Here is a 16,666-nt window from a genome sequence, read left to right as displayed (position 1 = left end):
GTGCTGAGGGAGTGCTGCACGGTTGGAGGTGATGGCTTTTGGATGAGACGTTAAACCTTGGCCCAGTCTGCTCTCTCAGGTGGAGGTAAAAGATCCCATGGCACTACTTCGAAGAAGAGCAGGGGATTTATCCCCGCTATCCCAACCAATAGTTATCCCTCAATCAACAGATTATCTGGTCATTATCACATTGCTGTTTGTGGGAGTTTGCTGTGGGCAAATTGGCTGCCACGTTCCTACATTACAACAGCGACTACACTTCCAAAGTACATAATTGGCTGTAAAGCACTTTGGGACATCCTGAGGTTGTGAAAGGGGCATAGCACCTATAAATACAAGTGTGTATATAAATATAAGACTTGTATAATAAATGCAAGTCTTTCTTTCATGTAGATGAGAAATAGGAGTTTGCTGTGGAGGAGGAGGAGGAGACTGTGCCACTCGATGGGGGTGGGGGGAGATCAGAGGGAGACTCTGCCACTCGATGTGGGGGGACGGAGGAGGAGACTCGATCGGGAGGAGGCGGAGACTCGGACTACTGACCCGTATTTTATTATAGCAGTTGAGCTGCGGATATTGGTTCAAAATGGAGGGGACATAGCGCGAAGCGGAGCATTTCACATAAGCCAGCCCCGCACGTCACCTCGGCCTGGGAGCAGCGCGAAGGTCTGCGGCTCGGTTCGCCTTCAGGAGCAGAAGGGTCCGGGGAGCCATGGCGGTTCCGGAGGCTTTCAACCTGCCCGCCCACGGGCGGCTGGCCATCGGGCTCCTGGTTAACCTGTTGGCTTCCATCTGCATCGTCTTCGTGAACAAATGGATTTATGTGCAGTACGGCTTCCCCAACATGACCCTCACGCTGGTGCACTTTGTGATGACCAGCTTGGGGCTGTACATCTGCCAAAGGCTGGACATCTTCTCCCCAAAGAGCCTCCAGCCCACCAAGATCCTGCTGCTGGCTCTGAGCTTCTGCGGGTTTGTTGTTTTCACAAATCTGTCCCTTCAGAATAACACCATCGGCACTTACCAGCTGGCCAAGGCCATGACCACACCAGCCATTATAGTCATACAGACTGTCTACTACAAGAAGACTTTCTCCTCCAAAATAAAGCTGACATTGGTAAGAAGCAAGAAGATTGGAATAACTTGCACTGGGATGGGGAGAAAAATGCCTACATATTATTTCTTATCTGTAAAAAAAATAACTACCTTGAAAATTGGGAAATATTTACTTCTTGTAACTTTCATAAAGTTTGAAAAGTTGATTCTTAGGATCGTCAAGTCTCAGTTTCAATTCAAACAGTTGACAGACACAAGAGGTTGTGCTATAAAGATTAAACTATTTCTATATAGACTGAAGCCTACAACTACTGTAACTTGTTTCATTGACAATAATGCTGAACTAGACAGTGGTGTTCTGACTTCAATCTTGCATACTTATGTAAAGATTGGTCCTAAATTATTGCAATTTTTAATTTGGAATTGTTACAAGGAATAATCTTTTTAAAATTTAATTTCTGTTCATTATTATAAGACTATTTTCCAGGAATTAGTGCAAAATTTAGATGAATAGGCAGGGAACTTACCGAAGGCCTCTGCCAATGCTGTTGTGTTTACAGTTGATTAGTGTATGCGCATGGTCTAAGTTCATTGTCTTTTTAAAATAATTTTCCTCTTTGATGCCATCTTATCTTTAACCAAATCACTTGGTGACTCCCCGAACAATAGTTGTATGTATTGTCAGTTTTGTTGGTCAGCAGCCTATATTTACACAGTTTGTAACCTATTTTTTTTAACTTCCCAGTTTTCAGGCTTAATTTTCTCATGATTTCAAATGAGTTTTATGATGTATGAAGACTCCACTCCCCTTGACAGGCAGTGTGTGAAAGGAGACATCCAAGTCTAGCTCATGTACCATTAAACTATAATACAGAATATTTTTATTATTGAGTAATCAAGGTGGAGGTGTCCATAGTGCAGGGCAATGCTTAAGTTAAATAGAGCAGATGAATGAAATAGCAAAGCAGTAATTTTTTGTTTAGCAAAGCAGTAATTAAGCAATGCCAAGCTTAGTATATATCTATAGCAATTACAGTGGATGTATTTTTAAAAATTATGAATGTGCCCAAAAAGTACTAGTTAAAAATGTGTGCAGATTGTTCAGTCTTCTCAAAGAAATGTTATTTTTCACATTTCTCTGAGGACTGCCTAGAATACTCTGAATGCAGTTGCCAAAACATATTGTAATGTGTGAAATTGAAGAGAATTTGTTTAATACTAACTGGTATGATGTCTAGCAGATGAGTGCTAGTAGTCTAGACTTAGTGTTTCCAAGTTACTTTGAAGTTACATTTTACACTGCTTTTCTATTGTGAGAATTATGTTCACCTGAAGTGGAAACCTGCTTACCACATATACTCTATTTTGACAGGTTTGTATTGGAAGAGAACCTCTTAATGTAGCAGTGTGTTTAAATTTAGATTGCAATTGATGTGCCTCAATAATCCCGAGACTTGATGTTAGCGGAACAAAACAAGGCTTTTATTAACTTAGATAACACGCAGTGGAGAGAGGTATCTTCCATCTGGAGCTCTGCAGTACTGGATATGAGGCCAGACTGAGCTGGCTTACATAGAGGCCAGGTATGGGTGGAGCCCTACACACAACACATTCCATACATTCCAATATACAATACAATGGTGAGGAGAAACCTGAAACCAACCACACTCACAGGCAATACAATGGTGAGGAGAAACCTGAAACCAACCACAGTCACAGGCAGTGATGAATGGAATATTTCATCACATTCACCCCTTCTATAGATTTAGTCTGTTCGGGGGTTTGGTAGTCCTCTGCGACCGATGTGGCTGTTGTGGTGTCGCGGGTGTCGGCTGGGTGTCCCCGGTGGCCTCCTGGGTCTCTGCCGGGGGTGCCGCCAGGGTTGTTGAAGGGGTAGTTGGTGGGGGTGCCGTTGGTCGATGTTCTTCCGGGGGTGATGAAAGAGTAGTGGGTGGGTAAGAGTTGCTGTGGTCGTTGTTGCTGCTATTGCCGTGGTTGTTGTCGTTACCGGCTGGGGCGACGTCTTTTATTGACACGGTGTCCTCCCTTCCGTCAGCGTGCCGGACATACGCGTATTGGGGGTTGGCGTGGAGTAGGTGCACTGGCTCCACGAGAGGGTTCGTCTTATGGCCCCTCACATGCCTTCGCACGAATACCGGACCTGGGGTGGAGAGCCATGACGGCATGGATACGCCTGAGGTGGATTTCCGGGGAAAGCTAAACATTCGTTCATGAGGCGTGGCATTAGTGGCAGTACACAATAGCGACCATATCGAATGGAGCACATCTGAGAGGACTTCCTGCCAGCGGGAGATAGGGAGGCCCTTGGTCCTTAGAGCTAGAGTGACTGCTTTCCATACTGTCCCGTTCTCTCGCTCCACTTGGCCGTTACCCCGGGGGTTGTAGCTGGTGGTACGGCTCGTGGCGATACCCCTGGACAGCATGTACTGGCGTAGCTCTTCACTCATGAAGGACGCCCCCCTATCTGTGTGGATGTAGCTCGGCATACCGAACAGGCAGAACAGGCTGTTGAGGCATTTAATGACCGTGGCGCTGGTCATGTCTGGGCAGGGGAAGGCGAATGGGAACCGGGAGTATTCGTCCACAATGTTCAGGAAGTAAACATTGCGGTCGACGGACGGGAGGGGGCCCTTGAAATCTAAGCTGAGCCGCTCAAAGGGCCGTGTAGCTTTGATTAAGTGGGCTCTATCAGGGTGGTAGAACTGAGGCTTGCACTCAGCGCAAGTGCGGCAGTTCCTGGTCAGAGACCGAACTTCCTCAATCGAGTAGGGTAAGTTGCGGGACTTTATGAAGTGGAACAGCCGCGTGACCCCTGGGTGGCAGAGGTCGTTGTGGAGGGTCTGTAGCCGATCCCCGGTGGCGCTGGCACACATCCCTCGTGAGAGGGCATCTGGGGATTCGTTAAGGGCCCCTGGCCGGTAAATGATGTCATACTCGAAGGTGGAGAGCTCGATCCGCCACCTAAGAATCTTATCATTTTTGATCTTCCCCCTCTGTTTATTATTGAACATAAACGCTACCGACCGCTGGTCGGTAAGTAGGGTGAAGCGTTTGCCGGCTAGGTAGTGGCGCCAGTGGCGCACTGCCTCCACGATGGCTTGGGCCTCCTTTTCCACGGAGGAGTGTCTGATCTCGGGCCCTTGGAGGGTCCTCGAGAAGAAAGCTACGGGCCGCCCCGCCTGGTTGAGGGTGGCCGCCAAGGCAAAGTCAGACGCATCACTTTCCACTTGAAATGGAGTGTTCTCGTCCACTGCCTGTAGCGTGGCCCGCTCAATGTCCTGCTTAATGCTTTTGAAGGCGGCGTGGGCCTCAGCAGAGAGCGGAAAAGAGGATGCTTTCAAGAGAGGGCGGGCTTTGTCGGAGTAGTTGGGGACCCATTGGGAATAATAAGAAAATAACCCCAGGCACCTTTTCAGGGCTTTGGGAGTGTTGGGCAGGGGCAGCTCCCGTAGGGGGCGCAATCGGTCGGGGTCTGGTCCGATTTCCCCATTCTCCACCACGCTGCCTAGTATGCAGAGGCGCGTGGTGTTGAAAACGCACTTGTCCTCGTTGTAGGTGAGGTTGAGTTTTTGTGCGGTTTTCAGGAACTTCTCGAGGTTCGAGTCGTGATCCTGCTGGTTGTGACCGCAGATGGTGACGTTGTCGAGGTAGGGGAAGGTTGCCTGCAAGTGGTGGTCATCGACCATGCGATCCATCTCCCTCTGGAAGACCGAGACCCCATTCGTCACCCCAAAGGGGACTCTGAGGAATTGGTAGAGGCGTCCGTTCACCTCGAAGGCGGTGTACGGGCGGTCCTCTGTTCTGATAGGGAGCTGGTGGTACGCTGACTTGAGGTCGATGGTGGAGAACACCCGGTATTGGGCGATTTGGTTCACCATTTCTGATATGCGGGGTAGCGGGTAGGCGTCTAGTTGGGTGTACCTGTTGATCGTTTGGCTATAGTCGATCACCATCCGTTTCTTCTCGCTACCCCTTACCACCACCACTTGGGCGCGCCACGGGCTATTGCTGCATTCAATAATGCGCTCTTTCAGGAGCCTGTCTACCTCGGTCGCGATAAACCGCCTGTCCTCCCAGCTGTACCTCCTGCTTTTGGTCGCTATTGGCCGGCAGTTAGGGGTAAGGTTCGCGAATAGCGAAGGCGGCTTTACTTTCAGGGTAGCCAGGCCGCACACTGTGAGGGGCGGCTGGGACCCACCGTACTTGAGCGTGATGCTTTGGTGGTTGCACTGGAAATCCAGGCCCAAGATCACGCTCGCGCATAGATTCTTCATGATTAATACTTTAATATTATCGTATACAGTCCCGTTAACGGACAATTGTACCGTGCAGTAACCCAGAATGGTCGATGTCTGGGTTTTATCAGCCATAGAGATGGTACCCCGAGTAGGGACCACCTTTAGGGAGAGTTGTTGTGCCAGTTCAGGGTGGATAAAACTCTCCGTGCTTCCGCTGTCAATTAAACATTTAACCCGGCACCTGTTTACCTCGATGTCCACCATTGATTTGGATAGCGGGTGGGGCCTGGTCTGGTCCACTGTGACCGATGCCACTGTAGGGCCCTGATCGAGACAAGATGGCGTCCACGCTGTCTGCTCACAAGATGGCGGACCCCACGAGGTCGGGCAAGATGGCGTCCAAGATGGCCGCTCCCACGGCGCACACGCGGCGGTGGCGGGTTTTGGTTTTCCGGCGGGGTTCCCTCTGCACACCTTCCCGAAGTGCCCCTTCTTACCGCACTTAAAGCAGGTGGTGCCTTTCGCCGGGCACAGGTTTCTGGTGTGCTTTGGCTGCCCGCAGAAGTAGCAGTTGGGTCCCCGACGCGTCGCGGCTGTCGTAGGGCTTCTGGGGGGAGAGCGGGGCCCCGACGGTGTCGGGCTGCCGGGCGGGGAAGATGCCTTCCAAGATGGCGGCGCCCTTGGTGCACACGTGGCGGCGTGGACGGCGCGGGCTGAAGAGTAGGCGTCCGAGTTTCTCTGGGCCACATCCAGGGATCGCGCGGTGTCTGCAGCCTGTTTCAGGTCCAATCCCGTTTTTTCCAGCAGTCTTTGCCGGATGTAAGTGGAGCTGAGGCCTGTGATAAAGGCATCGCGAACAAGCTCGTCGGTGTACACTGCGGCTTTTACATCTCGGCACTTGCAGTCTTTGCCAAGCATTTTCAGGGTGCCTAGGAACTCCTCCACCGATTCCCCAGGTCGCTGTGCGCGAGTGGCGAGCAGATGCCTAGCATACACCTCATTCGTAGGCTGCTGGTAATGCGCCTTTAAGATGTCGCAGGCGGCCAGGTACGTGTCGGCGTCTTGGATGAGGGGGTAAACCCGGTGGCTTACCCAATTCCGCAGAATTCCGAGTTTCATACTCGCAGCGTCCGTAGCGTCTTTGACGGCTGCGGAATTGTCCAGGAAGAATTCCATACACATAAACCAGTGTCCGAAGCGTGCTGATGCGTCCGGAGCATGCTGATCCAAATCCAAACGTTCGGGTTTCAGGGGTTGATCCATTGTGTTGAAAAATAAGTTAATAAAATTGATGTGCCTCAATAATCCCGAGACTCGATGTTAGCGGAACAAAACAAGGCTTTTATTAACTTAGAAGATAACACGCAGTGGAGAGAGGTATCTTCCATCTGGAGCTCTGCAGTACTGGATATGAGGCCAGACTGAGCTGGCTTACATAGAGGCCAGGTATGGGCGGAGCCCTACACACAACACATTCCATACATTCCAATATACAATACAATGGTGAGGGGAAACCTGAAACCAACCACAGTCACAGGCAGTGATGAATGGAATATTTCATCACATGCAAGCTAAATCAACTACCAATTTTCCATTTTCTCTTTTGCACAATTAGAGAAATCTGTTTTTAATAGATTTAAGTAGTTGTCTTTTCCTCGATGTTTAGAGTGGTGGAGTAACTTTTATGTTCACAAAATGGAGTCTAATATGCAACTTCTCCCTATTGATTTTTGTAAATCCCCCAAATCTTAGTTAACCCTCATTGGTTTTACTAAAATAAAACAAAGAAGCGACAACAACGCACACAATGGGCTGGATTTTCATTGGGCTGTGGAGCCGGGTTTGGAGGCGTGTGGGGGGTTAAAATCCCGAAATCGGGGGTCCCGATCCCATCCCGCCCCCAACCCACCTCCATGCCAGTTTCAAAGGAGGCGGGTACCTGCCCCGCACTGTGACCCGCCTCCCCGAGGCGGGAAGGGGATTAGTGCCAATTAACTGCCTGTTAACAGGTAGTTAACAGGCAGTTTTTAGCCTAATCCCTATTTTCATTGTTGAAATGTGGGGTTCCCGACTGCTCCAAACCACACCAGGTTAGCGAAGCGGGCCATCGGGATGAAGGGCTTGGAGGGATCGAGGTGTTCAGGTGAGTGATGGGTGCATGAGTGCAGAGGTAAGTGTGTTTGGTCTGTGTAAAGTGTTTAAAGAAGTTCTACTAGCCTTTACTTACCTTTTACAGCCTTCCTTCCTTCAGGTCTCGGGAGTCCCTCATCTCACCAGCACAGAAAGCAGAATGGCCGCCAGCTGTCAAAATCTGCAGCCTCTGCTTTCTGTTCCGGGGAGATCTCTAAATCATCCTGAGAGGAAGGAATTAACCTGGAGTACAGATTGTCAGTGTTTGACAGCTTCAAACAGCTGGTGGGCTCAACAAGGGCAATCAAGTCAAAATTGCGTGGGTTGGCTAGAACTCGATGTAAGCGGGACTACAACCCCAAAAGTTGTAGTCCCACCTCCTCAATGAAAATCCAGCCCAATGTGTTCACAGTCATGTTAATCATATCCTTGCACTCTCTCCTCTGAACAGTTACATGCTGTAAGAAATGCGAACACTTGTGTGTTAGTGTTAGATTAGGATTTGGCTAGGGTTTGATATGATGCTTAAATTAGCTCATTCAAACTATCCTAACTAGCCCAGTTTGAAAGATATTGTTAATTAACCAAGTCCAATCGATAAAAGGGGGACCATAGTAAAATAACACGGAGTCAGATGCAGCTTTTGCTTGCCAATATCAAAGACCAAGAGTATTGGTGGTTACAGTAAATGCAAACTGATAACAATCAGTCAACAGGATCTAAATTATAAGCACAATAGTAAACTTTATGTAAGCATCACAATAATGGCATTAGCAAAGCTTTGCTTAGTAAAAGTTACATTCAACGTTGAATGTTGCAATATGGACTAATTCTTGCGTAAAGACTGGAGTACTTCTGCATGAGAATCTTTTATAACTTAAATCTGGTCAATTTTTATTTACATTTTATAGCTCAGATATTTTAATATTGTGCATATTTCTCTATTTTAAAATGAGTTGCAGAAATTTTTAGAAAAACTACTGAAATAAGTCAAGGAATGGTGATTATAGGGTTTTACATTATAATCTACACCCAGAGGAAATAAAGACAGGCAATCAAATCCCTTTAGGCCAAAACCTTGAATAACATAACTGTTCTGCACAGTACTGCCTTTTCTAATATGCATTAGTGGAATAAGATATGTTTAAAGTTGTTTGAAAATGAATACGGTGGAATTTTTATGACTAAGACTTTAACACGGGGGTGAAATAGCAGTGAATGAATGACTAGTACTGTGCTTTTCTGGCAGTGTTTTTAAAAGATTACTGTATGTTTGAATCAACATTTTTACACAGGTCACCTTTTATTACAGATGTTGCAACTGTAACAGTAACAGAGTGAAGATACTTGGGATTATTTATTTGAATTTTAGATCTATCCTCATGATCAGTAAAATTAATGTGAGACTCCTTGAAATCAGTATTTTGCAATATATTTCTTACAACTAATTTATCAGTAAATTAGTATTTAAATATTCTGAAAGATTTTTTTAAATCTACAGCTTTAAATATTCTGAAAGATGCTGTTTTAAAAATCTAGAACAACAATTCCTCCTTTTCCTCCAAGCAGAAATTCCAGCTTTAGATGTTTAGTCTATTGTGTTTCGTCCATCTCTTCTGGAAAATGTAATACGCTGTAGTTTGTACCAGCTGTAAGGTTGTAACTGTTAAACCTGATCTAACCGTCTCCCATTTATTTCTTGCAGATCCCTATTACATTGGGTGTAGTTCTGAACTCTTACTTTGACGTGAAGTTTAATTTTCTAGGAATACTTTTTGCAACACTTGGCGTTTTGGTTACCTCTCTATATCAAGTGGTTAGTAGTTCTGATATTTTTTTCTTGTGTAGTTTTGCAAGTAATTAGTACTAAAATACTTGCTGCTCACAATCTGAACTTTCAGGTTCTCAACAGTCTGATGTTTTGAGGCAACAGCAGGATGATCAAAAGTACTTTAAGAAGAACTTGTTCAAAGATAATGACCAATTATATTATTCCAAGTGCATCTCTGAACACTTTTTAAAAGCTTATTCTGGAATTTAAAATTTACTTTGAGGGAAATATTTATCAAAAGTATTTTGAGTGATTTGATTGGTTCATTTTTTCCTTTTTTTAATTGACTACTCAGGAGAATGTACCATTCAGTATTGGTTGTTTTCATAATTCCTTAATAGTTTCTCATTGGTTGTTTTCTAAGTGCTTATTGTGCTTTTAGTTCATACATTTCCTATCTTTTCATTACTGATTGCCTCAAAGTAAAATGGCAACAAATCAACAAAATGTGACTGCTTGACACCTTGTGAATGTTGTAAGTGTGTGCCACATACAAGACTTTTAATATAGCTGAGTTACATATGGCTCCCCAAGTCCTGGTAATTTGGCCCTCAAGGCCCAGGGAACTCGATCCTATTTGCCTTTATTTCTTATTTGTCCTGTTTCTGGGGGCATAGGGGTTTAGAAAGGGCTGTTGGCTCAGTAGTGGAGAAATCGTAGATCAGAACACCGAGTGCTGTTAGTATCAGTAAAGTGAGTTATCTGCAAATTAATATGAACATGCATTTCAACTCTTGCCCTTGAGGCTCCATGGTACGTACTTATGTTGCCCACGGAGACAAAGAAAATCTTGGGCACCCTTGCACTCAGGTGCTAAATTGTGGAAAGATTCCCTTCTTGCACAAGAGTATTGCTCTCTCTGGCTTCAATACACTATTTAATGTACCACACAGAACAGGAAGATCCTTCGTTTAGTCCGACCTGTGCTGAATTAGCTGATTCTAGCCATGGCAGGATTCCTGCTACTGATTGCTATCCCAAGTGAAGCTACCTTTCCTGAAAGCCTGTTTAAGGACTTCTACCATAAATATTATATGTTGGAATTGGCATTGTAAAATATTTATTACCCTATTGATGTTGAAAATGGATTTTTTGTTTCTGGTCTTGTATTACAAAGTGCTAAAATTTCTTTCTTTTTAGACCACTCCAGTTTATTAATATTGCTGTAGATCTTTTTTATTTTCTGTCTTTGTAATTAAAACTCCTCCATGTAACAAGTCACACATTAAACATGTAAGATGACACATTAAATTTGTCTGATCTAGGAAAAGATTAAAGGGCTGGTTCCCTGATTGGGCACTCCCAGCGAGGAAGGCATGCAGATTCTGATTTTTCCATCTGTTAATTTAAATAGATGGAAAATCAAGGTATGTGAGCTAGCGAATTCTTGCCCAGCACTTCTTACAAGAGTAGCCTCTTGACATAGAATGCCGGATCCGGGAATTAGCCAAATGTTTGACTCGGGTAAGTAACTTGACAGTCCTAATTTACTGAAATGTAGATCAACAGAGATCCCACAGAAACAGTCATTTCAAAAGCTGCAATTTCAACCACTCACATTATTGAATTTATTTTTTCCGGTGTGGTTCCAGTCACTATTTTGATTAGAATCCAGCTGAATATATAGCTGTATAAATAACAGAGCCAGTAAAATTGAATAATTTCCCCTAAAATCATTTATCCATATAGTTGCCAGTCTGGTATTGCTGGTTCTTTACAGAGAATTATCAATATCTTGAGGTGGGGAGATCGACCTGGGGACTCACTTTTTTTCTTTGCCTGGCGTTTCACTTTAGCATTGTTTCCTGTTCCTTCATTTCCAATGGGCCCCAGTCATGCATGCATGACCTGGTGCTCTCTCTTTCACCCCTGTGCAATCTTTGACAACCCTGTACATTTTTTCTTTCTCTTGACATTTTTTTCTCTGTACTATTGTGCTCTTTCAATCCACTAGTACGAAATAATAAAGACATTCATTTAAAACTGTTCAATTATCGCTTGATCATTTGTGTAATATGAGGTATCTTTGGTTTTATTTACAGTGGGTAGGAGCTAAACAACATGAATTGCAGGTGAATTCTATGCAGCTCCTATACTACCAGGCCCCAATGTCCTCTGCCATTCTCATGTTTGCTGTTCCTTTTTTTGAGCCAGTGATTGGAGAGGGAGGAATCTTTGGAAACTGGTCTGGTACAGCATTGGTAAGATTTCCTGAATATTTGGCATCGTTATTTATACAATTTTTAAAATTTGGGACAGGGGTTGAAATTTGAGAATTTCTTCACTTTTCTAGCATGTTGTTAAAAAAAAGCAGAATATTGTAGAACATGTAAAACTATCCAAAACTAAAGTGATGCTTCTATAAACATCATTTTTGTAATATACGTAGAACAAGAATGATGTGCAGATCATTTTTTAATTTAAAAATATTTTGTACACATCAAGATAAGAAATGTTGGTGCTTAGGGAAAGTTATTTTGGGTACTCACTGGTGGTATCACTCACTCCTGTATTAGCTGTATCACAGACACAGAGTAATAAAGCTCCATGTTCTCTGTCTAACAGTGTACCTTAATCCTGACCTCAAAAGAGTATCCTTGCTGCACCAAGGTGACATTTTTAATTTTTCCTACTAGCCTTTCTAGTGACCTCTCTGAATGAAACATGCAATTTAGTTACAAGTTATGTGCTGTTTGCCCACAACCTCCAAATCCTGGACTGAGAATGGCCAGACTCGTTTCATATAAGACCCTTATATATATATATACCAACAGAGAGGAGACTTTCATTCCATCAGTCTATCTGGGTAATTAATCATCTGATAGCAGACATGTGATATAGCTAGATGAGTGTATATATTTTTAATACTAAGTGGGCAAAGCAAAAACAATTTTGGCTCGAGGTGAAATATTGCATCAAGAGCCAAGCATAAAATTGTTGCCTTGATCCAAGTTAATAATTTCTTAGATTGCAACTCTACACTTTGAATATACTAAGCAAGTCCATGCAACCTGCTAATTACTCCAATGCCATTCCACTTGTAAAACCAGAAATAATGGGAGGGTTGTAATACTGCAGAGTGCTAAATGCACGCAGAGTTAATATATTCAATTCTTGGCTCCGGTCATTACAATGAAGTGCTACACCATCCAGAGGGAAGTAATTTTTAAATAGTAAATACGATGGGCTCCAATGTAGCTGACTGCCACCAGCTATGAACTGTTTGCCTTCCATTGACAACTTTGTATCATTTTAAACGTTAAACACAAGTATGCTTTTAGTTTGATAAAACAGAATATGTTGGACTAAATAAAAATTGCATTTGAAAAATAGGGTTGTTAATTATAAACCGATTCATTATTTGTTTCCGCTTTACTACTTTGTATATAATGTACTACTATGTATATAATGTGTTTTAAAATTACAATGTAAACTTTATCTTTTATAGATGATGGTGTTGCTTTCTGGAATAATTGCCTTTCTGGTGAATTTGTCAATTTACTGGATCATTGGAAATACCTCGCCTGTTACGTATCCTTCTGCATTTGGTATTTCTGTCAAGTCATGGCAATTTAATATGTTGCTAAAATTGTGAATTTCCAGATTTTTGTTTTCTTTTTCACGTATGGATTATGTCAATTTTGTTAAAAAGTGGTTTGGCTTGAGAGTGGGCAAATTCTCCAAGGCCTTTATGTATGTATGTATGTATTTTCTTTCTCTCGAGAATCTCCATGAAACACGTTACCTGCCACTCGGAGGGCATTTAGATGACCTGCCTTAAGGTTTTTGCAAATGTTGTTTTGTATCCAGTTAGGAATTTCATGTATTTTCCTCCCAGCGGGCAGTACCTAGCCTCCAGTTGGCACTTTCCTTGATGATATGATTGAGATTAGGAGTTCACTGTGTAAGGAATCACTCATGGATCTGCATCCTAAAATTACATGGGCATAGCACACTATGCTGCTTATGCTTGCTGCATTTGTAAATGTTTTCACAACAATGCTGCCTTGTAAACTTGTCTGAATCATTTCATCGTATGTTTATGCAGAAGCCTCATTATCTACTTTCTTGTAAAGGAGACTGATAGCACAAAAAAGTGAACAATACAGTTAAACAGATAAGTTTAAGGAATAATAGAAGGATCTTAATGTGAATAAATAAAAGTAGTGCACATTGGAACAGGAGCAATGAAATGTGTACCTGATGAAAGGATGTTCATCGCCAAAGGTGTGATTATTGACCATTTACTGATGTTTCTAATGGATGTGAATCTGCTAGCCTATCAGATATTAGGATACATTTCAACAGTAGTTGAAATAAGTTTTCTGCACCTTAGCCAAACCATTGGTGAAGCTACATTTTGAAATTGAGTGTACAATTTTGAAACAACATTGATGCATTGGTGAGGGGACAGAGAAGAATACAAGCCTGATTCTGGGACATTGGACTGTAACTTTAAAATAATTACTTACAGAACTAAACCTCTTTTCATTTAGGAAAACAAAGTTTATGGGGAACATAATTCCAGTCTTTAAAATAATGGAAAACATGGATGATGTATATGTGAACAGGCTATTTAAGCTAGGTGCAGACTAGATGATATGGGTATAAGTTTGCATTGGGCAAAGATATGGATTTGAGGAAGTTCTCTCCCTTTCTCCCTACCCCTACACACACATGCAAAAACACATACACGCACACATCCTAGCTAAGTATTTGGAGAAGGGTGGAATGCATGTGGACTGAAATTTTCAGCTGTGAAAAGCAACTGTTGTGGTTTGAATAATGAAGTTGTAAGTGTGGATAGCTATTTTGGAGTTGCTCAATGCCTTTGGTCGCTAGGGAGATATTTTGCACAATGTTGCTTCATGTGATTGAATAGTTTGGTGAAATCTATAATGGGGCAGAATCTCTCGTTGCATGAATTCTTATGTTTCTTACCAAGCAGGACAAAATGTAATCTGTTCCACAGTATTGTTTTGTTCCTTGACAAATTAAATTCCAGATACAACATGTTTGGACATTTCAAATTCTGCATTACCCTACTGGGAGGGTATATCTTGTTTAAAGATCCCCTTTCACTTAATCAAGGTCTGGGGATTCTGTGTACATTATGTGGCATTTTGTCTTACACCCATTTTAAACTTCGTGAACAAGAAGAAGGAAAGAACAAGTTGGCACAAAGGCCTTAATCAACCCCTTCTAGCTGAATGCAGTAAACATAATAATTTTAAAGTGCTGCTAATAAGGACCTATTCCTAGGTACTTGATAAATACTGCATCTCTGATTTAAAGTGGAAGGAATTGCAATTAAATACTGCAGTTTTACCACAGGGAAAAAGGTTTTGCTGTTCGTAAACTAAAATGTATGTATCGATAAATTTTCATGTGCCATATTTTGCTAATTTTTGTAACTAAAAAAATGTTGCCTACTTTTAAGGATATTCATTGCAATTAGCATGTGTCCTATCCAATTCATTCAGCTTTCTATTTGAAAGTATGTTGCAATGGTCATAAATGTCATTAAAAGACTTGTCCTGCATCCATAAAGTTACTGAAAGGAGTTCTGGATCTTTGGGGGGGGGGGGGAAATCAAAGGTATAAATAATATTGGGAAAGTTTGTTTAATCATGTATTTTCTGAAAGACATTTGTAATTTACAGTTAATATTTTCAAACACCTGAAATGCGTGTGTTTTGAATGTCCAATATATTACACTGGACAATTTAGTGTGGGGAAGAATAAACTTATTTTCCACTGCTTGTTCTATGTATGAGTGATGTGGACAGGGAAAGGAATATAAAAGTGGTCAAGTGCTATTTTCTGCTGTAATATGTTGGCAATTTCCATGGGAAGATGGGACTAAAGAGCTTGGGTTTTCCAATTGTAATACTGATGCTAACCCATTCATTTTAAATGGGTTACCATCGGCATTGTGATTGTAAAACCATATCAAGGTTTGCAAGAAACCAGAGTAGGAAGAAAGTGATTCTTGTCCATCTTGAAACAGGAGCCCAACCAATAAATTCAAATAATTGTAATAGAAGAAATAGTTCCGAATGGGCGTGGCTTTTTTGGTGGCTAATAATGTGCATCCTTTTATGTTATGTGCATTGATCTGACACAGCAGAGGCTTGGAGCCTGTTGAAATTCCATTACAATTATGCACTGAGCCCTATGTGGAAAAATACAATTATTTATATTATTTTAATCCAGCCTACTATAATTTTAGCTATAAAAGGCAGCTTAGTAGATAATTTCAAAAGGAATAAAGTAAAATGTCAAACTTTTTTGACCCCTTCAAAGAGAAAAGACTGTCTATTGACATTAGAGAAATATCAAATATAAAATATTGTTACTGTTCCTACAGCAAAAGCTACTTAGTGATATTTAGGATTGCTTGATTTTGATCACACCAGCTGATCCCTGTAACATTACAAGTTACAAACAGAACTTCGTTTAAGAACTTTTTTTTTAAACCTCACTTCATTACACTATATGGGTTAAAAGTACAAGGTTCGTGCTATCTCATCTGCGTATTTGGTTTATATTGTCCATTCATAAATTTCTGTTGGTAAAAAATGGATTTTATGTAAGTCAGTTCTTTTGACAAGAATTTCACTAACCAGTAATCATCCTAAGTGGCTTCTACTGTAAGAAGAAATTATGTCTACAGAATTGATTAAACATAGCACCAATAACAGTGAACACTGAATACATATTAAATCCCTATGCAACACAAGTGGAGTTTTTGATGTTTCAAATTCATTAGATAATATAATTTATGCACTGGTACTAGTCCATCATTATCTGTATACATTAATAGTTCTGTAGTGACCAAAATTAATTTTATTTCAACAGCTTTCCAGCTTTGTTTAGAAAACATTTTTGAACAGTTTTATCATGAAAACTCTTGCTTTTTCAGTGCTCTTTTTGGTTAAGTGCTGTATATTGCTAATATACGATAAAACCAAGGGAAACTGCATTTTTGTTTAAAATAGAAAAGATATCATGTGAAAACTTGACTGTATGGTACTCCATACTTTTACTGTGATACAGCTAAATGAAAATGTGTAAGTTTTAAGCCCGTGATGTTTACAGCAACGTCTATAAAATAGTATATTCGTATAAAGTGACTTTCATGTTTTCTTGACTTTCTTTTAACTCAAAAGGGAATTGTATAAATATTTGAAGGAGGAAAACATTGCAGGAATATGGGGAAAGAGCGGGAGGAGTGGGACTAACTGGATTGCTGTTTGACAGAGCTAGCGCAGACGCAATGGCCCGAATAGCCTACTTCTGTGCTGTACTATTCTATGATTCAATACTATAGGGAGAGGATTTGAAAAAAAATAAACACCTAAGTGTAGCATTGTATATCTGCATAGTT

At 41.9% G+C, this 16,666-nt stretch overlaps 1 protein-coding gene across 1 annotated transcript; it reads left to right on the top strand.

Moving 5' to 3' along the window:
- The first annotated feature begins 441 nt into the window (after positions 1-441).
- On the top strand, positions 442-16,412 carry slc35e3 (solute carrier family 35 member E3). The gene is made up of 5 exons (XM_086009217.1): positions 442-1,117; positions 9,151-9,261; positions 11,319-11,477; positions 12,725-12,807; positions 14,282-16,412. Exons 1-5 carry the CDS (start codon positions 713-715, stop codon positions 14,466-14,468), a joined length of 945 nt encoding a protein of 314 aa, XP_085865343.1. The 5' UTR covers positions 442-712; the 3' UTR covers positions 14,469-16,412.
- Positions 16,413-16,666: the final 254 nt, after the last annotated feature.

The sequence above is a fragment of the Somniosus microcephalus genome, chromosome 16 (genome assembly GCF_052327205.1).
Source record: "Somniosus microcephalus isolate GS21.2 chromosome 16, FLI_Smic_1.0, whole genome shotgun sequence".
Classification (NCBI taxonomy): Eukaryota; Metazoa; Chordata; class Chondrichthyes; order Squaliformes; family Somniosidae; genus Somniosus; species Somniosus microcephalus.
Note: the sequence above shows the minus strand (reverse complement) of the source record. Positions and strands in the feature narration are given on the sequence as shown.

What these genes read in the sequence shown, in the direction of transcription:
- slc35e3 (XM_086009217.1), top strand. Translation starts at nt 713, where the DNA reads ATGGCGGTTCCGGAGGCTTTCAACCTGCCCGCCCACGGGCGGCTGGCC. An exon ending in TTACCTCTCTATATCAAGTG is followed by an intron (nt 9,262 to 11,318) that starts GTTAGTAGTTCT and finishes TTTTATTTACAG; the next exon opens with TGGGTAGGAGCTAAACAACA. An exon ending in GGAAATACCTCGCCTGTTAC is followed by an intron (nt 12,808 to 14,281) that starts GTATCCTTCTGC and finishes ATTAAATTCCAG; the next exon opens with ATACAACATGTTTGGACATT.